The 24,127-nt window shown below is 36.7% G+C and overlaps 1 protein-coding gene across 1 annotated transcript; it reads right to left on the bottom strand.

Moving 5' to 3' along the window:
- Positions 1 to 6,869: 6,869 nt before the first annotated feature.
- LOC100374737 (large neutral amino acids transporter small subunit 1-like) lies at positions 6,870 to 15,602 on the bottom strand. The gene is made up of 10 exons (XM_078011865.1): positions 15,068 to 15,602; positions 13,148 to 13,273; positions 11,518 to 11,611; positions 10,567 to 10,611; positions 10,348 to 10,471; positions 10,078 to 10,181; positions 9,795 to 9,891; positions 8,709 to 8,858; positions 8,223 to 8,400; positions 6,870 to 7,087 (listed from the first exon to the last, which is right to left on the bottom strand). The coding sequence occupies exons 1-10, from the start codon at positions 15,600 to 15,602 to the stop codon at positions 7,023 to 7,025; spliced, it is 1,518 nt and encodes a 505-aa protein (XP_077867991.1). The 3' UTR covers positions 6,870 to 7,022.
- Between the last annotated feature and the right edge of the window lie 8,525 nt (positions 15,603 to 24,127).

The following is a 24,127-nucleotide window of genomic DNA, read 5'->3' as shown; positions in this document are numbered from 1 at the left end:
AGTTAAAGTGACAACAGATTTCTCAGCCAAGTCATTAAAGCGACAGCTGTGATTTTGAACATTTTTGTGTTTAAATATAACCTCATAAAGATGACCAAATCTTGCCAAAATATTGTTTTAGACACAACTGCATGGACGAAGTAACCCTACATCAGGCTAATATTACAAGAAATGCATTGTGAGAACTAAGGGCCGAGTAGTCACCATTTCGTAATAGATGGCGCCCTCTGGAGACCAGAATTAATCCATGCAGGAACTTAATTAATACATGCAGGCTGTCCTCAATACTATGCTAAAAAAAATACCTGACCAAGCTCAGTCTGATCATATTGGAGTAACTAGAGTCACTATTATGCTAGGTGTATGCGGAATCATCTTCCTGATCCCTCTATGTTACAGGAGGAAAGGTCTCTTTTATCAGTGATAAATATCAAGTTAGCAATTAATTGAAGGTCAGTTTTAGGTGAGGTATTTCCCAGGAAGATGTGGTAAAAGCACATGTGAAGCAACCAGTAGAAACTACTAAAGTCTGGTCCTTGTGCCCAGTCTGGCACAACCTCAAATGTTACACTCCAGCCATTAGCTGTTATGTAATTATCTAGTTGGGTGTTGAAAATATCAGTATTGTAGCTGAACAGGGAATGCCAAACTCCTCACTCAAACACTGAATGTACACCTCTGACTTTGCTATAAAAAACAATCATGTGTGTTTGACTTTAACCCCGTGTAAACAGACTTGCCATTTGACTTTAAAAGCTAGTTCATAGCTTATATCATTGCCCATCAAAGAGCATTATTCCTTTCCGAATATTATTTATTTTGGCCACAGTGATTCCTTTGATGGCGTATAAAAGACTTTATAGGGGTAGCATACTGAAATGTCATACTTTTAGATGTTTATGTCCAATGGACCTGTTGGTCATAAGGTACTGCTTCCATCACAACTCCACTGGACTCAGGATGAATGTTAAAGCGCGGTAGTCGTCGTGCTAAGCATGTGCGAGATATATGGGTCTCGTATAAACAAAGATGGCGACTTTGACTGTTGCGCAGATCAACGAGTGCGAACTGACACGTTTTCAAGCTTTAATTGGGTAATTTTCATGTGATTGGAAGGTATCGAAGAGGTCACCAGCGGTAATCAGTGCAATTTGCGCCCGAGTCAAACCTCCTACTTGTGATTTCCATTTGAAGTGCGCATTGGATTGTGGGAAAATCAATGTTTATCAACACAAATGTCGAACATGCGCAGCACTACGACTTCCGCGCTTTAAATATACACAAATGGGGCCAATCCAGTAAGAAGAATTGCCACCTGGTCATCAGGTACAGATTCTGTCACAACTCGACTGGACTCAGAATGGATGTTAAATATATACAAGTTGAGCCAATCCTGTAAGAAGAATTGCTACCTGGCCATCAGGTACAGATTCTGTCAAAACTCCAGTGGACTCCCAGCCACACTTATCAATGAGGTAAAACCCAGTCATCACTTCTCCAATCCTTCACACTGGTGATGCTAGCCAAACTCTCAAATGAGGTAGAACGCAGTCATCACTTCTCAAATCCTTCACACTGGTGATGCTAGCCAAACTCTCAAATGAGGTAGAACCCAGTCATCACTTCTCAAATCCTTCACACTGGTGATGCTAGCCAAACTCTCAAATGAGGTAGAACCCAGTCATCAATTCTCAAATCCTTCACAGTGGAAATTCTCAACTGATGAATGCAGAGTGAGAGTAAAGTGCAAGTAAACCAGGAGAACGCACAACACCATTGATGTTACACTTCCGCAGACTCTGAGAAAGTTTAACACAACTGAATAGCAGGACTGCCAGAATGCCGTTGGATCTCCTAATGGTTATAACACTCAACCAACACAACAGTCAAGAATGGAACATTACTCATATTGGCACTGCTAGTTGGCCTATGAGTACTTGCCAACAACTCACAATTGCTACCAAAGCTGTTTCATCTTCATTCTTCATACTCAGATAAGCACTTGGCTTTTCAGGCATCATATAGACTATTCTCAAATCGTCCTATCAGAAATTTAATTATTGTTGAATAATAATAATGTAATATATAATTCATAACAAAATGTCAATACAGCCGAGACCGTGATTCAGGATCAGTGGTCCCAGGCTAAGTTCTAATAACAACACAATTTTTAAAGGTAAAATTACCAACTAAAGACTGTAGTCTAAGAATGTATTGTAAGATTTTGTACTTATACAAATCTATATAGAATATTGTATCTGACAATAATTCCTGATTAGACACAAAGTTCTTCTAAGATGTCTTTGTATTGTGATGGCATTTGTATGTTGCTCCTGGTTCTTGTAGAATGTGGTATTCCCATTTTCGGTGTAGATTATGAGGGTGCACATTCATAGCTTGGTGGGGGTTTATATTGTATGTTGGTTATGTACCTATTCATTCAATTGTATGTTGATGTGGTTTATTTCGCTGCCTATTGGTTGTTGGTTGAGTATTTGTGTCTCGTGGTCTTAGGTGGATTATATTTCTATACAGTATCTTTTTCAATATTGTAAGAATGTGGTATAAGTGCTGTGTTTACAATTTTGGATTTTACAGGATTTTGAAAATTTACCTGATGACCTTCAAACAATTCTGGTAGAGGTCTTGCACTTCGATTGTAATGTTGTGCATTGATTTCTTGATGAGTTGAGATACTGATGTATCTCTTTGTTGATCATTGGAGGGTATATCGTGATTGGCAAAGTGTTTTTATATCACCTTCCACTCAGTAATTCTGCTGGTAATGGGATTTTGGATTTCAGTTATGTAGTGTGAAGTGACAGTAGTAATAGCTTAGGATCAATTCCATATTTTGTACATTAGTTGGGAATCTTGACAACTGTCTGGATGTTTCTCTCAATGAATTCATGCCTTTTTAGGTAGTATGGTTAGGATGTTACGATTTTGAATCCATACTGTTCTGCAAGGCTCTGTATTCTTTTGCTGTGAATTGGCTGCCATTTTCACAGACTAGTGCAACTGGTATGCCTTGATTTGCGAAAAGGCATCTAGTATCATTGATTACTGTGTTTGCATGCACGTTTTTCCAGCTTTCTGATAAATGGAAATTTACATGTTACATTAGTATAAAATGGTCCTTCAGTGTGTTATGGTCGGGGTGAGATGTCTGTGGGAATCTTTGGTTTTTTTCTGTTATTAGTTCTGGAGCATCTGGCATGAAGCACATCTTTTTAATATTATTTTAGATGCCTGGCCATTACACACTTAATTTGCATTCTTCAATTTCTAAATGTCCCTGGTGGATATGTTGTAGAATGTCATCTAACATCAATGTTAAGAATTACAATTCTGCTGTTTATTAGAAGTGTGCCATTCGGTTATGTCTCGACTTTCCTTATGGGATAAGGTCAACCTTGTACAACTTGAGATCATGATTGTTGCATCTTTGGTGGGTTCCTCCATAATCTGGCACAGTTTAACTGGTGTGACGTTTACTTGATGACGAATCTTAACTTCCATTTCAGGTATCTTAGTTTTGTCAAATGGGGACAAACAAGACAAAGCATCGACTAGTAGCATTTATTTGCCTGGCTTATACATAATGTCAAGTTGCAAGGCCGAAATCATAAAAGCATTCTTTCTGGACGCAGCTGTACATGCGTTTTTTGTTTAATGTTCTAGTGTATATTGATTGTCTCTCACATATAAATATGTGTTCTCACATCCGTATGCTCGTATACTAAGAGTAGTTCTCGTTCATTGTTGGTATATCTGCTTTCGACCTCTTAAGTGACTGGTTTCTACTATAGTAAAGATTGAGTAGTGCCCAAAAGTCTCAATTCATGTCTTCCTATCAATTAGATGTAATGTCTCAATATGAAAAATGTTGAATTATCACCTCCTATCAAATCCTGCGACGTTAACCTAAACAGCGCCCTCACCAACATATTGAGGCCTGATGCCTAATGGTGTCAGCTGAATATATTGCCAGTTCCATTTTCTCCGCATAAATCTATTTTATTTCAATGAACTTTTGCTGAATGGTTTGTTTGTTTTGATAAAACTGGACAAAAAACAGTTTCTACTCCATTTGCATTGAAAGGGAAGAAAACTCGTCTAAAGCCAGAATTGAAAACTAGGCAGAGAAAACATTCTTTGTTTTTGCTCACCAATGATCTACTCAATAATGTCTATCTCGTGGTCACAAATGTTGCCATTTATCTATTCATCCTACACCATGGCAGAATATAATATTTCTGATTTCCTTTGATGTGGAACAAGAACCTCAAGAAAGACGTCATTAGCATTTGCTGTTGGGGTGAATTTGAATCATCTGTTTCACGATAATATATTCGTAAATATGCCTCACTTTACTCCATGCAGTGAATCACTGTTGCAGAATCAAATAAACACACTCACTTTCAAACTTATATCACTGTGATATTAGATTATCAATCAAACCATGCCACACATAATGGCCATTAAACAGGAGTTCAACACGTAAAATATTCACAATCCCATAGAACTTGACCAGCATAATCATTTTCCAAACAAAGACACAATTTTGTTTACTAAATGACTCTTCTATAACATTGAGCTTTGTATTTTGGCGTCAGTTATGCTGGATGACAGACATGTAAGGGTGGAAGCCTACTATTAAATGCAAACCTTGTGGTCTATTGAATTATATGTGGAAAAAAATAAGGACAAGTTTATCAAATTAAGTCAGTATAACAAATGAAGGATGCTATTTCATGGTACCATGAGTTAATAGCTCCATAATTTTACATATTAAATCAATGAACATTGTCATTGTCAATTTTCTCAAAAAAACTTGGCTTCAAATATCAAACCAACACCGAAAACTTTCAAAGCATCGTCCGCCTATTGACCTCTACACGATACCGTGCGGGATCGCATAGACTAATTGCGTATCGAAATAAGGCGCCCAATCAGATTGGACGTACCAAATTATAAAACAAAATTCCACTTCCTGTCTTTGTCGCTATGAAGACATCCTTCCCACACAAAACTGCGTCGATTCCCTGTACCTAATGAGGCTTGAGGGCACCAACACCAAAAACTTTCGCAATTTTATCATCACAAATATCACGAATCATGGGCGCTGCCGTTTTGTTTAAAATGAAACGCCAAAGAGGAATTTGTAACACGCAAACTGATTGGACAATGATTAGCCGAAACTGACTACTGGGGGCGCATATTTGATGGTCGTTCTGCCAGGGTCTGTTTAGAGGCTTGGCCGAATAAACTTAGACCTTGGCTAGCGAAGATGATATCAAAGCTTCAGTTGCCCCAATTAAATACCGTATTTAGTAAAATATTGTATTTTTGCTATTAAGGGTGATTCAGTAAAAATAAAATCAAGAGGATATACATCTTTTTCTATATTATATATTCAACTCATCAAGAATCAGTGAAAATAAACTCCATTCAAAATACAAAACACCCAAACAGCTGTAATAGATAAAATAATTAAACAACAATGTAATAATTCATTTATATTGCGCTTTTTACAATACTGAGTCATCAAGACAATAGCAAAATGTCAAGCTGAACAAAAGGAAATAAATACTATTTATATTCCTAAAAATGTTAGAAATCGCAACGTGTAACTGGACATAGGTAATTTAAGTAATCCAATCCAAATGTTACATGTACATCTAGTCCTGTGTTTGGGAAGCTATCAGGGACAAGTGACGTGATGGCATCTTTTTCTCCCGAAAATCAGCCTTGTCGCTGCATTTTTGACATCCTGTACCCTGGGCAGTGATCGAGTGTGGAACTGAATAGTGCATGAATGTAAATTTTGGTATTTTTGTCAGCCACTTCTGATTTGAGATATTCTACGTAGTTGTTAGACAGATGATTTCTAAACATCACACAAAGATGTCTAGCTTACATTGGATTGATTGATATAACGTCACCTACCGATTATCGAAATATCTGTTTAAGTAGAATTCAGTTAATAATATCATAATACACATGAAACGTCAAACGTAGTGCTCCGAGCGGTGAGCCCCGAGGTACACTCGACTTCAAACACGCATGGATGATGTGTGCCCTCTGACAGAAACACTCTACCGTTCAAATAGTAGTTAAACCATGCCAAGTCTGTTCCACTGATACCGAATTATTTTTTAATAATATATCATGATCCGAAGACTCAAAAGCCGCACTTAAATCGGGAATCACCAAAACAGAAATTTCCTGGTCATTATTAAGAGATTAAATTGTTGTAGGACATTTAACAAACATGTACACGTATATTGAGGGGAAAGCAATCGAATGAAAATAACAAATGTAACACAAACCAAAGAAAGCTTACAACATACAGATTATATAAAGTTTATTTTGGATTTGAAAATTAAATACCATTCATCACTTTGGATTAGGGAAATAAGTAAATTGCGAGTGGACACAAGCTGAAATATAATTGGGTGGACGCCTAAAATCTAAAAACTCTAAAAGGCAGTGCAAATAAATGCAAATTTTGTTGAAGATGAACAACATTCCGTATTGGAGTACGAACTGGTTAATATGGTTAATAATAATTTTCATTTACTATGATTGGGCTAGATAAAATGTGTAAATTTTAAAATCGCTTCACACTCATCATTATCATATTTTGCTCAATGTAAGGTTCTATGAAAAAATTATAAAAATTGGGTTTCCCTGCATTTTTTCCCCATAGGATGACCACCCTTTCCTAGCGATCATTTTGGAACAGGAAATGGAAAAAAGTATATACAACTGAATTTCATAAAAACCAGTTCAAGTACCCCAAGTTTGTATTTCAAATGAAAAACACCAACCCCAAAATATAATTCAGCAAAGTTTAAGGAATATTCCTAATACGCTTACTTTTTTTTATTGAAAACGTTAGCAAAGTTAACGAGTTCGAATCTCGTATTTCATGTTCGTATGTGCATGTAATTTCGATCATTCCTGCACACAATACTCTTTAAATGTATTGAGATCTATATCTTTCATTTGACTAATCAGTATGTCTTCTCTTCTTGACTGATGACACACAAAAGCTTCTGACAAAATGCCAGTCCGCTGTCTGAAAAGCAATTCAATGTAGTTTGGGTTAATTGATGTAATAAATTAACTAAATGTATCCACAATAAAAATATAACACTATGTTTTCCGAATTTATGATGCAATGCAATTGTCTGTGTTAATGTTTGTGAACTTTTGATTCTGCATTCTGGATGTAGTAATATACCGGTAGTCTGGTACGGGCAGTTGATTGGAATTTTAGTTAGGGTCAGTGATTGACAATAAATTCAAATTTGAAAATCACCAGATGAAAAATATTCATGCTATTTACTAAACAGTAAGTTTGTTGCAAAGCATATATTTTCACACTAGAAATAAAGATTGCATATCTAATTACATCTATTATTGACATGTGCTGTGCATGGGTATATGGTTATGATACATTCAATTCAAAATTAAAAACGATATACTAATTTCATAACAATCCGATCTTATTCAAAAAACGACATGACTGTGATGAATTTGTTTGCACGTATCTGTTGTCCGACTTATTTAGCTGATTACCAGTGAATGGCTGTGTTAATTCTGTCATCGTTTAGGCTCATGCGAGGTCCTGGACGGAACTCGACTCAGTGATTTGGAACTAATTACGATATAACCGTCGCTATTTAGACTACTATTTCTGACAGTTGGTATTCGCAGTTACTAATATAGTGAATGATTAATCAAAAGATATGACGTGTCCAGTACTTAGTGTGATTAGTTGAATGTGTGAAAGCCATGCCTTAGGGTCTTTAAACTGCTTTGTAATAGGTTAAGGTTTTGAAAGTGAATAAAGTTGTTTTGAGTTGGTCTTGGCGAGTACACCAGGACAGACGGAGTCTTGGAGAGTATTGGGCTAGTCTTGGGTCAGCCTTGCGATAGTCTTGGGCACTTTTCCCCAGGGCGCTGTGTCTTATAGAGTGCTCGACTGACCGACTAAAGACGAGAGCTGAAACGCATTTCCTTATGTGTGTCTTATTTGATTGTAAGGTTTAAGTGACTTTCCCGATCCCGTACCTCAAGGGGACGCAATATAGAGAGCAGACGAGATTCCCCCCTGGCACGTGTGGAGAACCCAGAAGAGAAGAATTCCCCATGATATGACGATCAGACATTCCCCTACTCGTTCTCTCCATTGTTATTAGATGACTTACTTAGAGTATTTGCGAGCCAATTTGGTTTGTTTTTCCACCAGTTCCCATATAAATAAGCTGGAATCCCCGTTAATATGATGACAGTACCAACGAATGCTTCAAATGGCATTGAAAAAATAGACACAAACACTAAGAAATAACAAATGAGGGAAAAACAGATGGCGATCACAACCGGGATCTGAAACGATACAAAATGTGGGTTAATTGTCAGTTTCAAATCGTGTTTTATATTTTTAGATTTTACGTGATGTGTTTGTTCGAGTACTTCATGAAATGTGCCATGATGTTCAGGCTCGTTCGCAGCTATGTCATTGGTAAATAAAATATTACCATTATTAGGCATTTATTATATTTAATATATATATAATATGTAATTTAAATCGACTGCATAACTACCGTACAATAACGAGTAAATTCGCTTGATGCAATTTGTTTTATATTTATAGTTCCCTTTGTTTCATGATAAATCGTGTTCATGATAAATACCTTGAATGGCCTCTCCATATCCGGTCTCTTATAACGCAGCCAAACTAGTCCGGTGCCAACTATGGCAACAAACAACCAATACGAGAAGCTTGTGTAATTGATTAAGCTACCAACATCCGGGTACAGTCCGTAAAGGATGGATAAAAACATCTGTGAAGAAAATGTTGTGTTGTTTTACTCTTATGTGAGGCCATAATCAAATAACGTGTCATAGAATGAAATGATATGATTAGTATTATACCGTGACGTGATCATAGTATATACATTTACCCTATACATATACAAGAACGGTCATAGTATCTGCACTTAACCTATATAATATATTAACAGTGACCCTAGTATATATATAATGAACATATTATATGAATACGGAATATGGTCGTTTGTTGGGCGTCGCCAATCGTGACAAATTGTTCGCTGATGTATGCAAACACAACCAACACGTATCACATTGGAGCCCACCTGATAAACTACCGTGTGATCTGACCGTTTTGTCAATAGTAATTATTTTATAAATTATGTTTTATTTTGTTGTGTTTTTAAACTGTAGAGTAAATCCTGGCTTATAGTGTCTCGTCCTTAAATTAAAAATTTCTTTAAACTGTAGATATTTAAAATTGACTTTTGAAATGGTTGCTCTCACTACCAAAGTCACGCAACTAGCGTAGTACTATTTTAATATTTACAAAGACGTTGTAGTTCATACTATCAAAAATAAGACGTTTCAGTTTCAAATATTGTACTATATCCATTGCTTTATTCCACGGACAGTTTCACATATTAAACATACATTTTCCAAGATTACTAACGCTTCTGTCTCCTTCCTGAAGTCAAATGCCTTCTTCTTTAAAAAAAACACAATCGTAAACGGGTATTGAACAATCCATGTCTACGTTCAGTGAATAATTTCACCAAAGTTTTATAACTCTGGTTTCCCAGTTATGCCCTTCGCCGGGCATCCGAGGCTCAGTTACAGTAGCGCAGAAGCAAGAGTCTGATGAACAGTGGCATTGTCAGTGTACATGTAAACATGAAGATAATATATGAAGAGTAAACATAGCATATAAACAATAAGATTGGTATTACCATGGAAATTAATGCTGGCATAGGAGTCATAAATTGAATATGCACCATTCCAAGTAGATCTGGCATTAGACCGTCACGAGCGCCAACAAATATTAGTCTACAATAGAAATTTATTACTTTATTGTAAAACGACAAGTGAGTTAGATCAAGAGAATTTGACCATTGTGTTTACTCAAACAAGTTATATGTTGACCATATGTACAATAATGTTGGTCTGGTGAGCAACTTACATATATATTAAATGGGATGGTATATGGATATAGGTATGTATGCCTTATATTACCTTGATAGCGCCATAGCTTGTCCGTTAGCAGCTCCGAACGTTGAAAGGGCAACAGCGACTGGCATCAACCAGGCCATACTGCCGAGAGTTTTGTCACCGAACGTCTAATAATATAAGAAACGTAAATCAGTTCGAAACTGGATAGTGTAGAGCAGTGTGATGCAGCACCTGGTAATTTGACAGTCATGCATACCAGTGAGATAAACAACTTATTTAGTATTTCGGTGTGGGCCATTTGTCGAAAAACTGTTTAATTACAAACCAACTTACAACCGCGACTGCCGGTGAGTTTAACATTTCTGTTGGCGTCATTGCTGCAAAGTATGCCACGTTGGTGAGAACATACACAACGGTAATGAGAATCATTGATGAAGTCAATGAAATCGGGAAGTCTCTGAAATGATAAAAAAAACTCTTAGAGTTTCTGTGCAGCATAAAACGTGGTCGAAAATATACGCAATATGTAGTATTCAATGTGTATTAATTTACCGTTTAGGGTTGGTCATCTCCTCAGTGATTGCGTTGATGCATGACCTACAAATAAAAATGATGCGTTACAACAGCGGCACTATGTGGCAAATGCGTGGATAGGGGGGTGATCCTGGAAAGAGATTGTTTGTTTCCATGACACCCAAAGTGGTTAAATTATTATGATCACTATTAAAGACTTTCACTTAGATTATTCGAGGTTGTGTGTTTCGTCGAATTCTCTATGTGAATACTAACACTAAAACGACTCATACTAAAAATGTAACATTAATTTCCACTTAAAAGAGCGGGATGAAAAATTGGTGAGTGCTTTGTTCGTTGGATCACTGTTAAAAAATAGATACAACTAATATTTAAACTGTCAGTATTATCACAGGCAAAGATAATCCTCCTTTATTAAAGTAAACATTGGAAGAAGTGCAAAATATATGGGCGTGTATGTTGATATCTCCATAACATATTTGTGTTTCCGATCCTCGTTCGTTCCTTCGTTAATATTGTCCACTTCTCTCCTCAAATACAATGTGGCGAGAATAATGCATTTTAAAAACCTTGTTTTACCACAGAGAAAGATGCATCATTTAATTCTGACAATGTCGCATCTTTCTAATTTGTATGATAATAGGTTTCTGGCGCTTCGAAAATTGTCATTTTTCATTTTTGTGGTGGTCAACATGTAGCGAGCGTTCGAATGTTGTGGAAACAGTCAAGTTATTATTAAAGCGGGAGGGTCGTCAACTCCGCACGCGCGAGAATCGAGTCCCAAGCGACGATAACAACACACGCTAAGAGCGCAAAGGCTCATGAGTAGACGCTTGTTTGTAAACAATGACACGATATGGCCACTTGACGCATGCATAGGTGACGACACTCGCGCTTGAACACGCGCGTTGTATGCATTACAACTGATGCGGCGCGACGACTGTGACGTTTTAACGTAAAACTTCTTACCATCCGGCATATGCGAATAATCCATTATAAAAAGCTAATGACAAACGTGACACTGTGGTACCAGGTCCGTCGAAAGAGAAGTTTTCCGTGTTTCCTATATATTGACATACAAGATATATGTATCATTACTGCATGGAATCATTCGCATAATATACAGATTATTGTAAATATGTCAAGTTCATACCTTGGGTATTTTTGAGCGAGTTTGAATAATATTTCATATTTTATTATGGTACTATTATTTACTGCCACAGACAGTTTACTAGGGCAGTTCCATGATTTAAACACGTGCTGGCGACGTTGCGTAGGCGCTAGAATTAACCACTTTTGAAGAGGACGTTCAGAGTTTATTAATGAACGAGTGTATTTGACTGTAGAGTATAAGTGACTTTCCCGATCCCGTACCTCAAGGGGACGAGTTATAGAGACGAGACGAATTTTACCCCATGATAAACGCACTAACTGACAAAAAAAGAACATTTCATTTTGCGAGCAAATTATACTAAACACATTATTATGTTTTGACACGTCGTCGCCAGAATCTATGTACTCAGGGACTTGACAATAACCCGGCAGACGTTCAGTCAATTTCTTGGCTTTTATGGTTTTCCAAATGGAGATAAATTATTATAATAGTATATTCCATCTTTATATTCGTCTGAAATCCGTTGAAACATTCCGCGGGTGACTTGCCCCGACACAGTCAAGATGTCTTCAATAAGTAACGTTCCTGTGTCTTGGTTGAAGGAATTTACCATTGTCGGACTATTAGTTTCTTCCCTTGGAATTTACATTCATTATGGAACTAAAGTCACTGTTTGGGCGCAGACGATCATTTATGCGATTACAATTTCTTACTCAAAAACATTCATTACTAAACCCGCTATGCTGCCGGTGGCACTGGAAGTGAATTGACTATTTCGATAATTAAGATTTCAAAACTATGAATGATCCAATAATGGAAACGCACCAGTCAATTGTCCGCTGGTGTATAATGAAATAATGAACGCCCAAAGGCGGCGGCACGAAATTTAGCCTAGGGAGTGACCTTACTATGGAGTCCGGGCATGATCTCCTTCAAAATGTTTATTTCCTGCATTTTGAGGGGCAATTTTTGCTGACACAAAGGATTTCAGCTTGATTTTGGAGGGGCGACGACACCTCTCCCGAACATTTTTTCCCGAAGAGAACGACGCCCCCCCCCCTGTGCCGCCGGCACTTACGCTGTTTAGACAGTAAACAAAGCAGTATTCGTTAATGCACTAATGAAAACTCTAGTGTGTGTGCTCTTTTGATTATCTATATGCGTGTATACTAGTAATCACATTAGGTAAATTTTTGCGCATGCGCAGTTGCGTTTTAGCCGAAGAGAACGGCTATAGTGTGTAGGATATATAGAAGATAATATTTGGTAATCGTAGTCCTAAATAACTATTAAAAATAGCTAGACGTTTCGAGCAATGGCTCTTTATCGATAGCATAGAAGAAAGTGTACGACATTGATTTGTCGTGAAATAAAAACGATGCTTTGCAGCAAACAAATTTACTGTCTTTTTGGAATGAAAATAAACAAGATTAATGCGCACATGTGCTGATTATTACTGCATGTACCAAAACACTATCAACTTACCCTGCACCAAAAGAGCGATACCGACTATTATGATGATTGCCAGCCCAATTAATTTAGCCACAGTACACACGTTTTGAACCCAGGCAGCTCCTCTCACAGTGATACAGTTGTACGAATATATAAGAACTGAAAACAACGATGATTTAAATTAAGTGAAATAATTTTACCCATGTGATACATAACACAATAAATGTATTAGCCATACTTTCACGTGAATACTAAGCTGACACCTATGAGGTGTTCAATATTTGAGTCGTACTGGGAGAAACAATGACGTTTTGCGTTTGGTGTATTATACTGATCTGCGATGTTTTGGGTCTGTGCTTTATTGCAGATGAACCCATGAATGAATTGTCCTGGTTGGTGTACCAATGCGAAACGCGGTTACATTATAACCTTGTTGATATGTAGACGAGGACAACAACAATAAAAACAAGAGTATGATGTAACTTCAGCGTTGGTTACAGAATTTCTTTACAATATTCATTTTAATCTTCAATAAAGGATTTATTTACTTAGCAATCACGTGACGACATGATGGTTTTGCATGTAACGTAATACTGAATTTTAATTGATGGCATGTTAAAAGTTAAAATTATATACTGTAAAGAGGTATCCGATCGCGCGAGAAACACTTCAACAAAACAAAATGGCCTCTAGTCGGCCGTTTTGAATCAAAACAAAATAAATGGCAAAGCAAAATGATGAAGTGCATAAATAAAGTCAAAAATAGGTTTTTCCTCTTGTCCTAGTAAAAATTGGTTTTTGTTTTTGTTTTTTAAACGAATTTAACAATATCACAGATAACTGTTGAAAGCCTAATATTTATTTAATAATGCGTTCCAGCATGCATTATAGAAAATTGATTTATAACACACACAAATTTCACCCATTCAACCGTAAAAAGAAAAACGTACATATGACTTGTACCAAGTTCAAACAAATCCAGAAGAAATGTCGGATGCTCGGACTGCGTCAGATGAGGGGCAATAAAAAAGTTGAACTATTACAGTGTCAACTGTAGTCACCATAAAATATAGCGGCCTGTGTTAATCTAGTCAATCGTATTTGTTTAAGATTGTAATGATAATTTACCGTATCAGGTGAAGTTTCTAAAAATTTTCTCACACTAGCAACGCAAACATAAAACAGACTGAGTTCGTGGATGTCTGTCAGTGATAATCACTTGTTTTAAACTTGTTTTGTGCCAGTTATTGCAGTTAAATGAGGCGGGATGTTGGGAAACTCGATTTCCTTGGCAGCTCACATTGGATTGATACCACAGGAAGTCTATGAACTATAATCAACTGTACGCCCATTCTGTATATACGCCCATCCTGTAGGGATGTAGTGTGTAATTAAAGCAAAAACAAGGGATCACACATTTTTTTAAATTGGAAAACAGACGAAAAAATGCCGAATACTTTGGTTTTATTTCCCAATCGAGAATAAAATCGGGAAAACTGAACGGATTGACTTTATTAATAATGTCTGTTATTAATAAATAAAATTTGACTTTCGGTCAGTGGATTTGGCCTCAGTGCTCATTGAGTCTGTAGCGCATTTCCATCTAAGGTATGGGTGCACCATAGACCTTACTGTATCCCTTTATATTGGAGGGTATATGTTTACACAAAGGTATTCAACCAAGGTAGGATTTGAGTAGTCTGATGCAATAACCACCACGCATCCAGTTGAAACTCTAATCAAATTTTAAATGTCAGCGTTAAATGCGAGTTTCGGGTCCAGATAGTAGTACATGTACATCATGAAAACTATAGGGCGATGGCAGAATTGGTAAAAAAACACACACACAGGCACACACACACACAAATTCTAATGATTCACTATATACATGACACCGTTCAATTCGTCTAATATATTTGTCATCAAGAATATATGTGTTTGATGTGTACTTACTGATGCATGCTTCTGCTATCAGGGTCACGGCCCAGCCAGGTGGGTCACAATCGCTATAAAATGGAACTACTGCATATATAGCAAACGTCTGGCAAATAATGGACACATTGCCTGGTGCTACAATTAAAAAGTTAATCCAAAGCATGAGAAACGCCAGAACTTCCCCAAACGCCTCATTCAAATATGTGTACTCGCCGCCGGACTTGGGGATGGCGCATCCTAGTTCAGCGTAACACAGTGCTCCTAGGAATGCGATAAAACCACATGCGGCCCACACGATAAGAGCAGTTCCAACGGACCCACTGTAGTATAGTACACCTTTGGGCGATATAAAGATTCCCGATCCTATAATGGAACCCATTATCACACAAGTTGCTGCGAATAAGTTAATTTGTTTCTTCATCGCGACGCCACTTTGTTGGTCGACACTGCCGTTTGGCACCGCGACGATCGACATTTCGCCACCACCATCTTCAAGCTCTGGCCGCTTTCGCTGTTTCAGTTCAGAGTCTGACATTATGTCGGACGTCGCCATATCGCCTTTGAAATTGATTCGCAATAGCACACCTCAACATGTGAACGATCGCTGTCTATAAATAAGTGATAATAATAAGTGACGTATCTTGGTCACGTGACTGTCATAATCGACTGGCGATTTATTTACACACTTTGCTTATTAAGATGTACGAGCAGCGTGTCCATGTATTGCGTCATCTTTCAAAGCGATAATGAATATTTGATTGACAAATTTATTTACCGTCATTAATATACAGCCATGACCGGAAAAGGTCATCTTGAATGACGACATCCTTTATGTGACCTGCTTCTTCCCGTGTAAGTGTCTCATGTTTGATCTTATTTTGTTTTTCAAACGGGTTTCATACAAATCGGTGATTTTTTAAATCAGCGGATCTGTGTAAATGTTTAAAAGGCGGTGGTCGTCGCGCCGCATCCTGTTCGATATGGGACTCATAGCGACGTATACAACGCGTGGAAAATACGTAGTTTATTCACATGAAATTTGAACACGCGCTGCGCGACGACCACCGCGCCTTAAAATTTACTTCCTTGTAGGATTACCTGAAACTGTATTTGGGACAGATTCAGTAGTTACGACTGTAGCCTACCGTCCAAAATTAATACAAGTATGAGATTTGTTCAAAACACCAAGAAAGTAAACTTCGATGTAGAACTGCAAAAAACTCGAGTAGGATATTTTGTGTTGCTTCTTTCATATGAGCTGTAGGATTATCTTCACACTGATCTAATAATAAACTTCTTTTGTAGCATGCTTATAATATATGTCTTCAACTTTTCACAGTTCTTCTGTCACCAGGTAGGAATCATTTAGTTTGCAGTCGGTTGAAAGCGGGGGGGGGGGGGGGGTCGTCACCTGCGCATGCGTTAGATGGCCATAGGTGTCATTGTTTACAAACAATCGTCTACCCATTAGCCTTAGCGTTTTTAGCGTGTGTTATCGTCGATTGGGACTCAATTCCCGCGCTTGCGAAGGTGACCACCGTCCCGCTAGAATCGACCGCATATAAGATTCGTACAGACAATTTATAACTTCCTCTGTAAAGTCATAGCAATGTGGTAACAGACAACAACGTACCTCGACAAAATTTAAGTAGTCCCGAATCAAGTGGCACCAGGAGAATAAGCAAATCGTTGTCATAACATTGAATCATTTGGTAGCACCAATAAAGAATTCCTTTCCTTGTAAATAATGATTGTTGCTCTCATCTATATTATTGATACTGTTATCATATTTTTATTGATCTCACGAGTTGGCTGATGAAACCACTAGTGCCATACATTTTAAAAATATGCAAATTGAACTTCTTATCTAGTGTTTTAAATTGGATTATAGTCTGTCAGCATAAAATGATGTAATTCCCTATCCCTATATGAAAGACGAGTGATTTACTTTATTTAATGTCCAAGCTCTTTCAATATATAAACAACAACATCGTCCTCGTATTCGTGTTTATTCAGCAAACAGTGGACTTTGTCACGGTCTCCTTGCTGAATTTTGTTTGCATTTAATGTGTCAGGTACAAGCAGCGTGTTCTTTGAGTGACAGATTTATGTTTTTAACAAGAAGACAAATATGTTGTCTTTGTACTACAAATGAGAATGATTGCATGCGTCATAGTACTGAACTTGATTTCCCAAATTTTAATTTAGCTGTATTCTGATTTACAAAATGGTACACAAAGATATAAATACTAGTATATTGTCGTAACGCATATCTCTGGATATTTTAGCAAAAACATGGACGTAAAACATAAATATACTGATTTTGAATTTATTGTATTGTTTACACACTATGATAAGCCAGAAATTATGAATTTTCCATATCTTTCAAGTAACATTTCTTCAACTCCAGCTTATGGCGAATACATGTCTCAAAGTTTAAGGTAGAGTAGAGCTAGAAGGTGAATGTCGAGTAAGACGTAGCTCTCTAGCTACAAATCGTGTTAAGCAGGGTTACCCGAGAAATAAACAGGTAAGACCTTCATCACGAACATGTTACCAAATAAGACTTGACTGTCAGGCAAATCATGCGAGACAGCAATCTTAATTATATGACTCTATGAAGTTCTTCTTTGCCTTGTTACGATTAGATATTTATTATAATACACTATTAGACCAATCATAGTGAGTGTAACTAGTCAGCAAAGTATGCTTACTCATTTCACTGTCTGAGTGGTCCACCATATGACACTGTCTGAATAGACTACAACACGACACTGTCAAAACACATGTATAGGTGAAACACCACCTGGTACTGTACCACAACACTATTAAACCAATCATGGAGGATTTGACGAGTCAGAAAGTTAGACAAGGTATGCTTACTCACTCCGGACACCGATGGTTCATGGTCAGTTGGTTAACTCTCACAGCACAATGTGGTTGACCACATAGACGCGAATATTGTTTTACGTGATTTGCTCAGGAGGTTTTTGTGGCGATTTGACGAGGGAGTGTTGTGCGACTGTGTTTCTGTGTGCCGACCAATTATACATGTAGCGTTGTGGCCCACCTCAACAGCCTAGTGTTGTGGTACAGTGTCAGGTGGTGATTAGATTCTATCTGGTTGGAGTAATTGACCCTGTGCCAACATAGTCGAGGGTAACTATTGAACAGATACTGCTATCATTAATATCGATAATCTTGACATACGATATTAGGAAGGTGAACTCCCTAGGTCATCGTTGACAGATACAAACCACATGGGACACCCTACTCCTGCGTTCTTGCGTTCCTGAGTTCTTGCCATATTTGCCTAAATAAATAAAATTAAATGCCGGTATAAAATTGTATTTACGTATACTGAACAGCATGTGTACGATTATTGAGATCTAGAAGCTTCCAAGTATTATTATAGCTGGTTTGTTTTCGCATGCCTGACAAAATATACTAGAAATTAAATTCATTTTCTACTTAATTATTGTGAAGAACTTAATCACAAATTAGGTTTTATATTGAATTTTAATTATGCAAATGTCTGCATGTTTATGAAATGGACAAACATGATTTGATAAATACTTCTCGTTATATTACATTTTATTACAGTTATGCAAGTTTTTTGTTCAAAAACATCTTTCATTTCACGATAAATCAATAAATTATTTTATTTTTGCTTTCCTTCTTTTCTATTACTAGTATTGTGCTTTGTGACAGTGTTGCATACTTAGATGAATACTCACTGATTGTAGCTATACTACTTCAATATGTCGTATATTCTAACAAGCTTTCACCGAGGACCCGGTTTTCCAGCCTTCCTGTTTTTTAATTTGTAAAGAAATTAAATAACTACGTAATTTTACAGGATATGGTAGATTTTCTACTTAATAAACTGGTTTTACAAAATAACATTCCAAAATGTTGGATTTATTTCTGACATTTTATTTAAGATATTACCAGACAGATTTTGTTACCCAGTTTTCATGCCAACACTGCTATCATGTTTCGCGTTGAATATGAGTATGTTAGGTACGAACAGCATTTAATTGCATTTCATCATCTTTCAAAACGACCCCCTTTTTTATGAGTGATAAATTTTGATTTCAATACAACAAACAAGTAACTGCCAATCGCAAATCCGTTGTTTTTACTCGTTTTACAAGTGAATGAAATATCTATATGTACTTATGTGGAAAGGCTTTTTGACGGTCAGTCAGACATGCGAGACTGTGGTGTATAATTGTGGGTGTTCATACATGAAAAAACAAAACATCAGAGATTGCAATTGTAGATTGGTGAAACAAATCTACGTCGCTGGAGATGAATTTCTCCTTCGAAAAAAACAAAAGATGGCAGGTGGTTTTTTAGCTCCCGTGAAACGGAGCTTATGTGGTACCGGTGTCTGTGACTCTGTGACTAAAATTTGTTCCACTGATAACTCAAGATCTAGAATTTCAATTCAAATGAAATTTGGCACACAGCTAATATATGATGAGTAGATGCGCTGATTAGATTTTGGTGCAATTCCATGCATATTAATTAGTCAATTGATGCATTTATTAGTCCCCGTTCGGACGCCGTATCTGTATCTTAGAAATGCCTGGACCAATCACAATCAAACTTCACACATACATCATACATGATATTATACATATGCACGTCAATTTGTTTCATGATCTGATTCAAGATGGCCGAATTGCGGCCATTTTTGTGCTAAAAATCATCAAAATCAAGCATTTCTCGGCTGTTTACAGATGGATTTTGTTCAAACTTGGTATATACATTAGACATTATAAGACCTTGATGCACGTCATTTTGTTTTACAATCTGATTCAAGATGGCCGAATGGAGGCCATTTTTGTGTTACAAAATCCTAAAAATATAGCATTTATTGGCTATTTACAGATGGATTTTGTTCAAACTTGGTATATACATTAGACATTATGGGACCTTGATGCAAATAATTTTGTTTTTCAGATAAGATTCAAAATAGCCGACTGGCGGCCATTTTGTTTTAATGAATGTGGTTCTCGTGCCATATCGCTGACTTGCTTTTAAATATTCATTATACATCATGTCATAGGTATACAGATATATTGGTTTGATGATCCTATTCAAAATGGCCAAATGGTGGCAATTTTTGTGCTAAAAATCATCAAATATCAAGCATTTATGGATGGATTTCGTTCAAACTTGGTACATATATTAGACATTACAGGTTCCTAATGCACATCATTTATTTTTCAGATCAGATTCAAAATGGCTGTCTGGCGGCCATTTTGTTTTGATGAATGGGCTTCTAGACCCATATCTCAGACTTGTGTTGACTGATTATATTCAAATTTTAAATATTCATTATACATCATGTCATAGATAAACAGATATATTGGTTTGACGATTCTATTCAAAATGGTCGAATGGTGGTCATTTTTGTGCTAAAAAATCATCAAATATCAAGCATTTCTGGCATTTATGGATGGATTTCGTTCAAACTTGGTACATACATGAGACATTACGGGTTCCTGATGCACGTCATTTTATTTTTCAGATTAGACTCAAAATGGCTGACTGGCGGCCATTTTGTTTTAATGATTGGGCTTCTAGAGCCATAATTACTCATTTTACGCATTGAAGCTATACAACGTGACTGAAAGCACTTCCAATGTGATCTAATTTGTAAACAATCTTTTTGCACACGACTCCCAGTGTCTTCTCCTCGAGCAGACAGTAATGTTTCACATTTGTTTTCGCATGGTTTCCATCTTACTCGAATAAAACGAAGCAGTTGATTCCTATTTTACTTAGTGTTTATTCTTGTTTGATATTTTTAAACAAAAATGCACTCATTAAACAAATAGTAAATATGCGAGTTTTTTGTTTTTGCCGAACAAGGACAAGGAAGGCAAAATGGCGGTAGTTTTGTGTCGGGTCGATCGCAATCTTCGGTTTGTATCAAAAGCACGTCTCACAAATGAAATATTTTTTTTGAGCGATAATTTGATAGCAATTAAACAAATTTCAATCGTTGGCATATGTAAGGGCTGGATCACCTACTTTCAAGGGCTCAAAGTCGGGACGAAAAATAAACTACAATGTTCTTATTTATCTGTTCTGGGTATGTTGTACAGACCTTTTAGTTGTACTATTTTGATGATTTAATTTCAAGAATCTGTCAAGGAAACAGTCTGTTGTTACTTTACATGTTCACGTAGGTTTAATTTAGCAGATTTTACTTGCCAGCGAAAATAGCGAAATTTGCCCATTGCGCCAGGAAGATCAATTACTACTCCGTCGCTAATGACACTAATTACCAAGAATTGAAAAAAAAAAACAAGTGAAATTAAGTCGCATTGGGAAAAAAGCCCATAAGAAAATCAAAGCAAAAATTATTCAACTGCAGACGAGACAAACCCCGACCTCTAGAAATACCTCATTCATAGAGTGCCTCATTAGTGCCCTTTGTTTACAAGTATAGTGTCCTTGCATGTTTTTCAAAATGCCCATATCAAAATCATGTGTTTCCATATACAGTATGTCATAGATTCTCAGACATCTTGATCAATTTTATTGATGGATTGACCTACATGCAATTACATTCACTTATTAGGCAAAGCCTATACCTTTATAATACATGCTATGATCACACGGGAGCTATTTACAGTTTAACTTTGATTTTAATGTAGATCTCATGGCATTCATATCAAAACAAGACAACATATTTGTCAAAACGTCAGCCCGTACAAACCAATGATATTGTTATCAATTTCAAAAGGTACAAAAGAATAATAAAACAGATCCAAAAACTACATGTCAACAAAGAGAAACATATTATCAACTCGTACAGGTAGTTCAACAAGCGGTATATCAAGGATTACTATTTTGATTAAAGTTGATAAAGATGAAATAAATCACTCGCATGGAAACCAGAAATAATAGTCTGCTTTCAGGCTACGCCTGGACAAGGACTAAAAAACTGTAAATTGCATTCTCCTACATTTGTGAAGCATCCTTTTTGACAAACATCCTTTGAATATTGCAAGAATGGAAAAAAGTTTATTGTATCTACACAGTTGAATACAATGTCAGTATTACATCGATTTCCTATTACTTCGCAATATACAAATGTATATCTCTTATGAGTGGATGACCTGAACGACTGTGGTTGTACTTGTAACCTATAACTATATGGACTTAACAAGGACATCATAGATCAGAAGATAATCAGAAGTGTAAACTTTAGTTATGTAAAATTTGCTACACAAGAATTCTAGGGACATACTGCCAAAACAACTTGCTTAGGTGATATCAAACATATTGGATCAGATGTATGAAAGTGATAATCTGTCAAATTACATAGTAAAAACATACATATCTAACAACAATCAATAGGATTATCGATTGAAAGTCTTGAAAAAAAAGACTTGATTCTGAAGATGTTGTTTGAAACTTAGCTAAAAAAACCTTAGATGCCAATCGCTTTGCAACCCCTGAACCACAGTGCTGTCACATGAAAAGTTGTCTATGTTTGTGTGTCACTATTGATGAATCGTCCAACAGGCATTTTCGCTTTTCTACCAAAAGTAAGAGAAGTAGTGGAAACCATGGTCTTACTGACAAATTCGGAATTGCCGCTGTCAATGATGTTGGCTTTAGTTTTTACATAAGTACTGCATCAAGGTTTGTCCACAATATCGACATTGGGATCCAAGTGATATGTAACATATCAACAAACTTTGCAGTTTCTGCTGAAGCGAGAAGAGTTATCAGCTCTACAAGGATGGACAGACTTTTGCCAGTGGCGCAGCGAACTAGAACTCCTATTGTTCTGAACCACTTCAAAAAAGTGTATTCGGCTTTTTTGAAAGCTATCAACTCAAGTTTATATGAAGTCTTGCTTTCTTAGGTTGCCCTTTACCTGACTTTCAAGATTATGCGTTTGGCTATCCATCCCTGTGCATTTGATATGTGTGCTATGGATGGGTGATGAATTGATCACATGTTTGACCAAAACGATGACTATGCCCACAGTACTGCCACCTGAATCAGGCATATCAGAGGACTGCTTGGACAGCAATTCTTCACAAGTAAGCCTTTATCGTTGATTTCCCATAAAACTCTGGAGCACTGTGCTTCTGTAGAGATTGCGAACAACTTTTGTTGATTTACTATTAAACTCAGAAGATCATAATCTCACTTGTTTTGCAGAGGTGTGTTTGTACCGTTTCTCACTGGCTTTGCAATTGCCAGTCTTCTAGATATGGGTATACTTCACTGATATGGGTACTCTCAAGGGCCCAACGTTGCAATGGAACTTTGTCTTCTAAGTCATGAAGCAATGGCGACTATGATTGGAACATGAACAACCAGTGGCAGTGTACAAAGACGACTATAACATAGTTGAACTCTGGTGACCTTGCCCTTTGTTATATAATATAATTCCCTTTATCATAGTTTGTTTCAATATATATATGCATTGTCATAATTAACTTTGAATACAAACAAGTTTTGGAGTTGAACCAACAGTGGGGAATCAGTCTACCGAATGTCCTTTAAAGATGTAAATATCTTACAAAAACATTGGTGCCCGATTTGTTTAATTATTTTAAGGGACATAATTTCCAGCTTTATTCAAAGTAATTCAGATATTTTAGTATAAAAACAAATGCCTCATCGCAAAAAAAGTGCTGCATTTAGACGTGAATAGATTCATAAAACATGCAAGATAACAGAAAATCTTAGCTGGCTTTTGTCCAAGTATTTCGTACAAGTGTCTGTCAAAAATTAATGATTCACTGAGACAAATATGAACTGCCTCATTGTGTGACTACTGTATTATATGAAAAGTAAAAAAAAACACCCTTTATGAATAGCTATCATGTTGCAAGCTCTGCTTTGTATGCAAATCAACTTAAATAGTTAGTTGGTGTCCAGTGGAGGAAGAAGTCAACAGTACTGTTGCCTCCTGAGAATCTACATCTTCAAACACTGCAATCTTTGAAGTGCGTTTTTAAACTAGTATTATAAAAACTCTATCATTCTGTTCTAATAGCTGAAACATATTCCTGTGAGTTTTCATTTGTCGAA

Source organism: Saccoglossus kowalevskii, chromosome 3 (assembly GCF_978046115.1).
Source record: "Saccoglossus kowalevskii chromosome 3, keSacKowa6.1, whole genome shotgun sequence".
NCBI lineage: Eukaryota > Metazoa > Hemichordata > Enteropneusta > Harrimaniidae > Saccoglossus > Saccoglossus kowalevskii.
The sequence above is the reverse complement of the archived record's forward strand: the minus strand, read 5'-3'. Positions and strand labels throughout refer to the sequence as shown.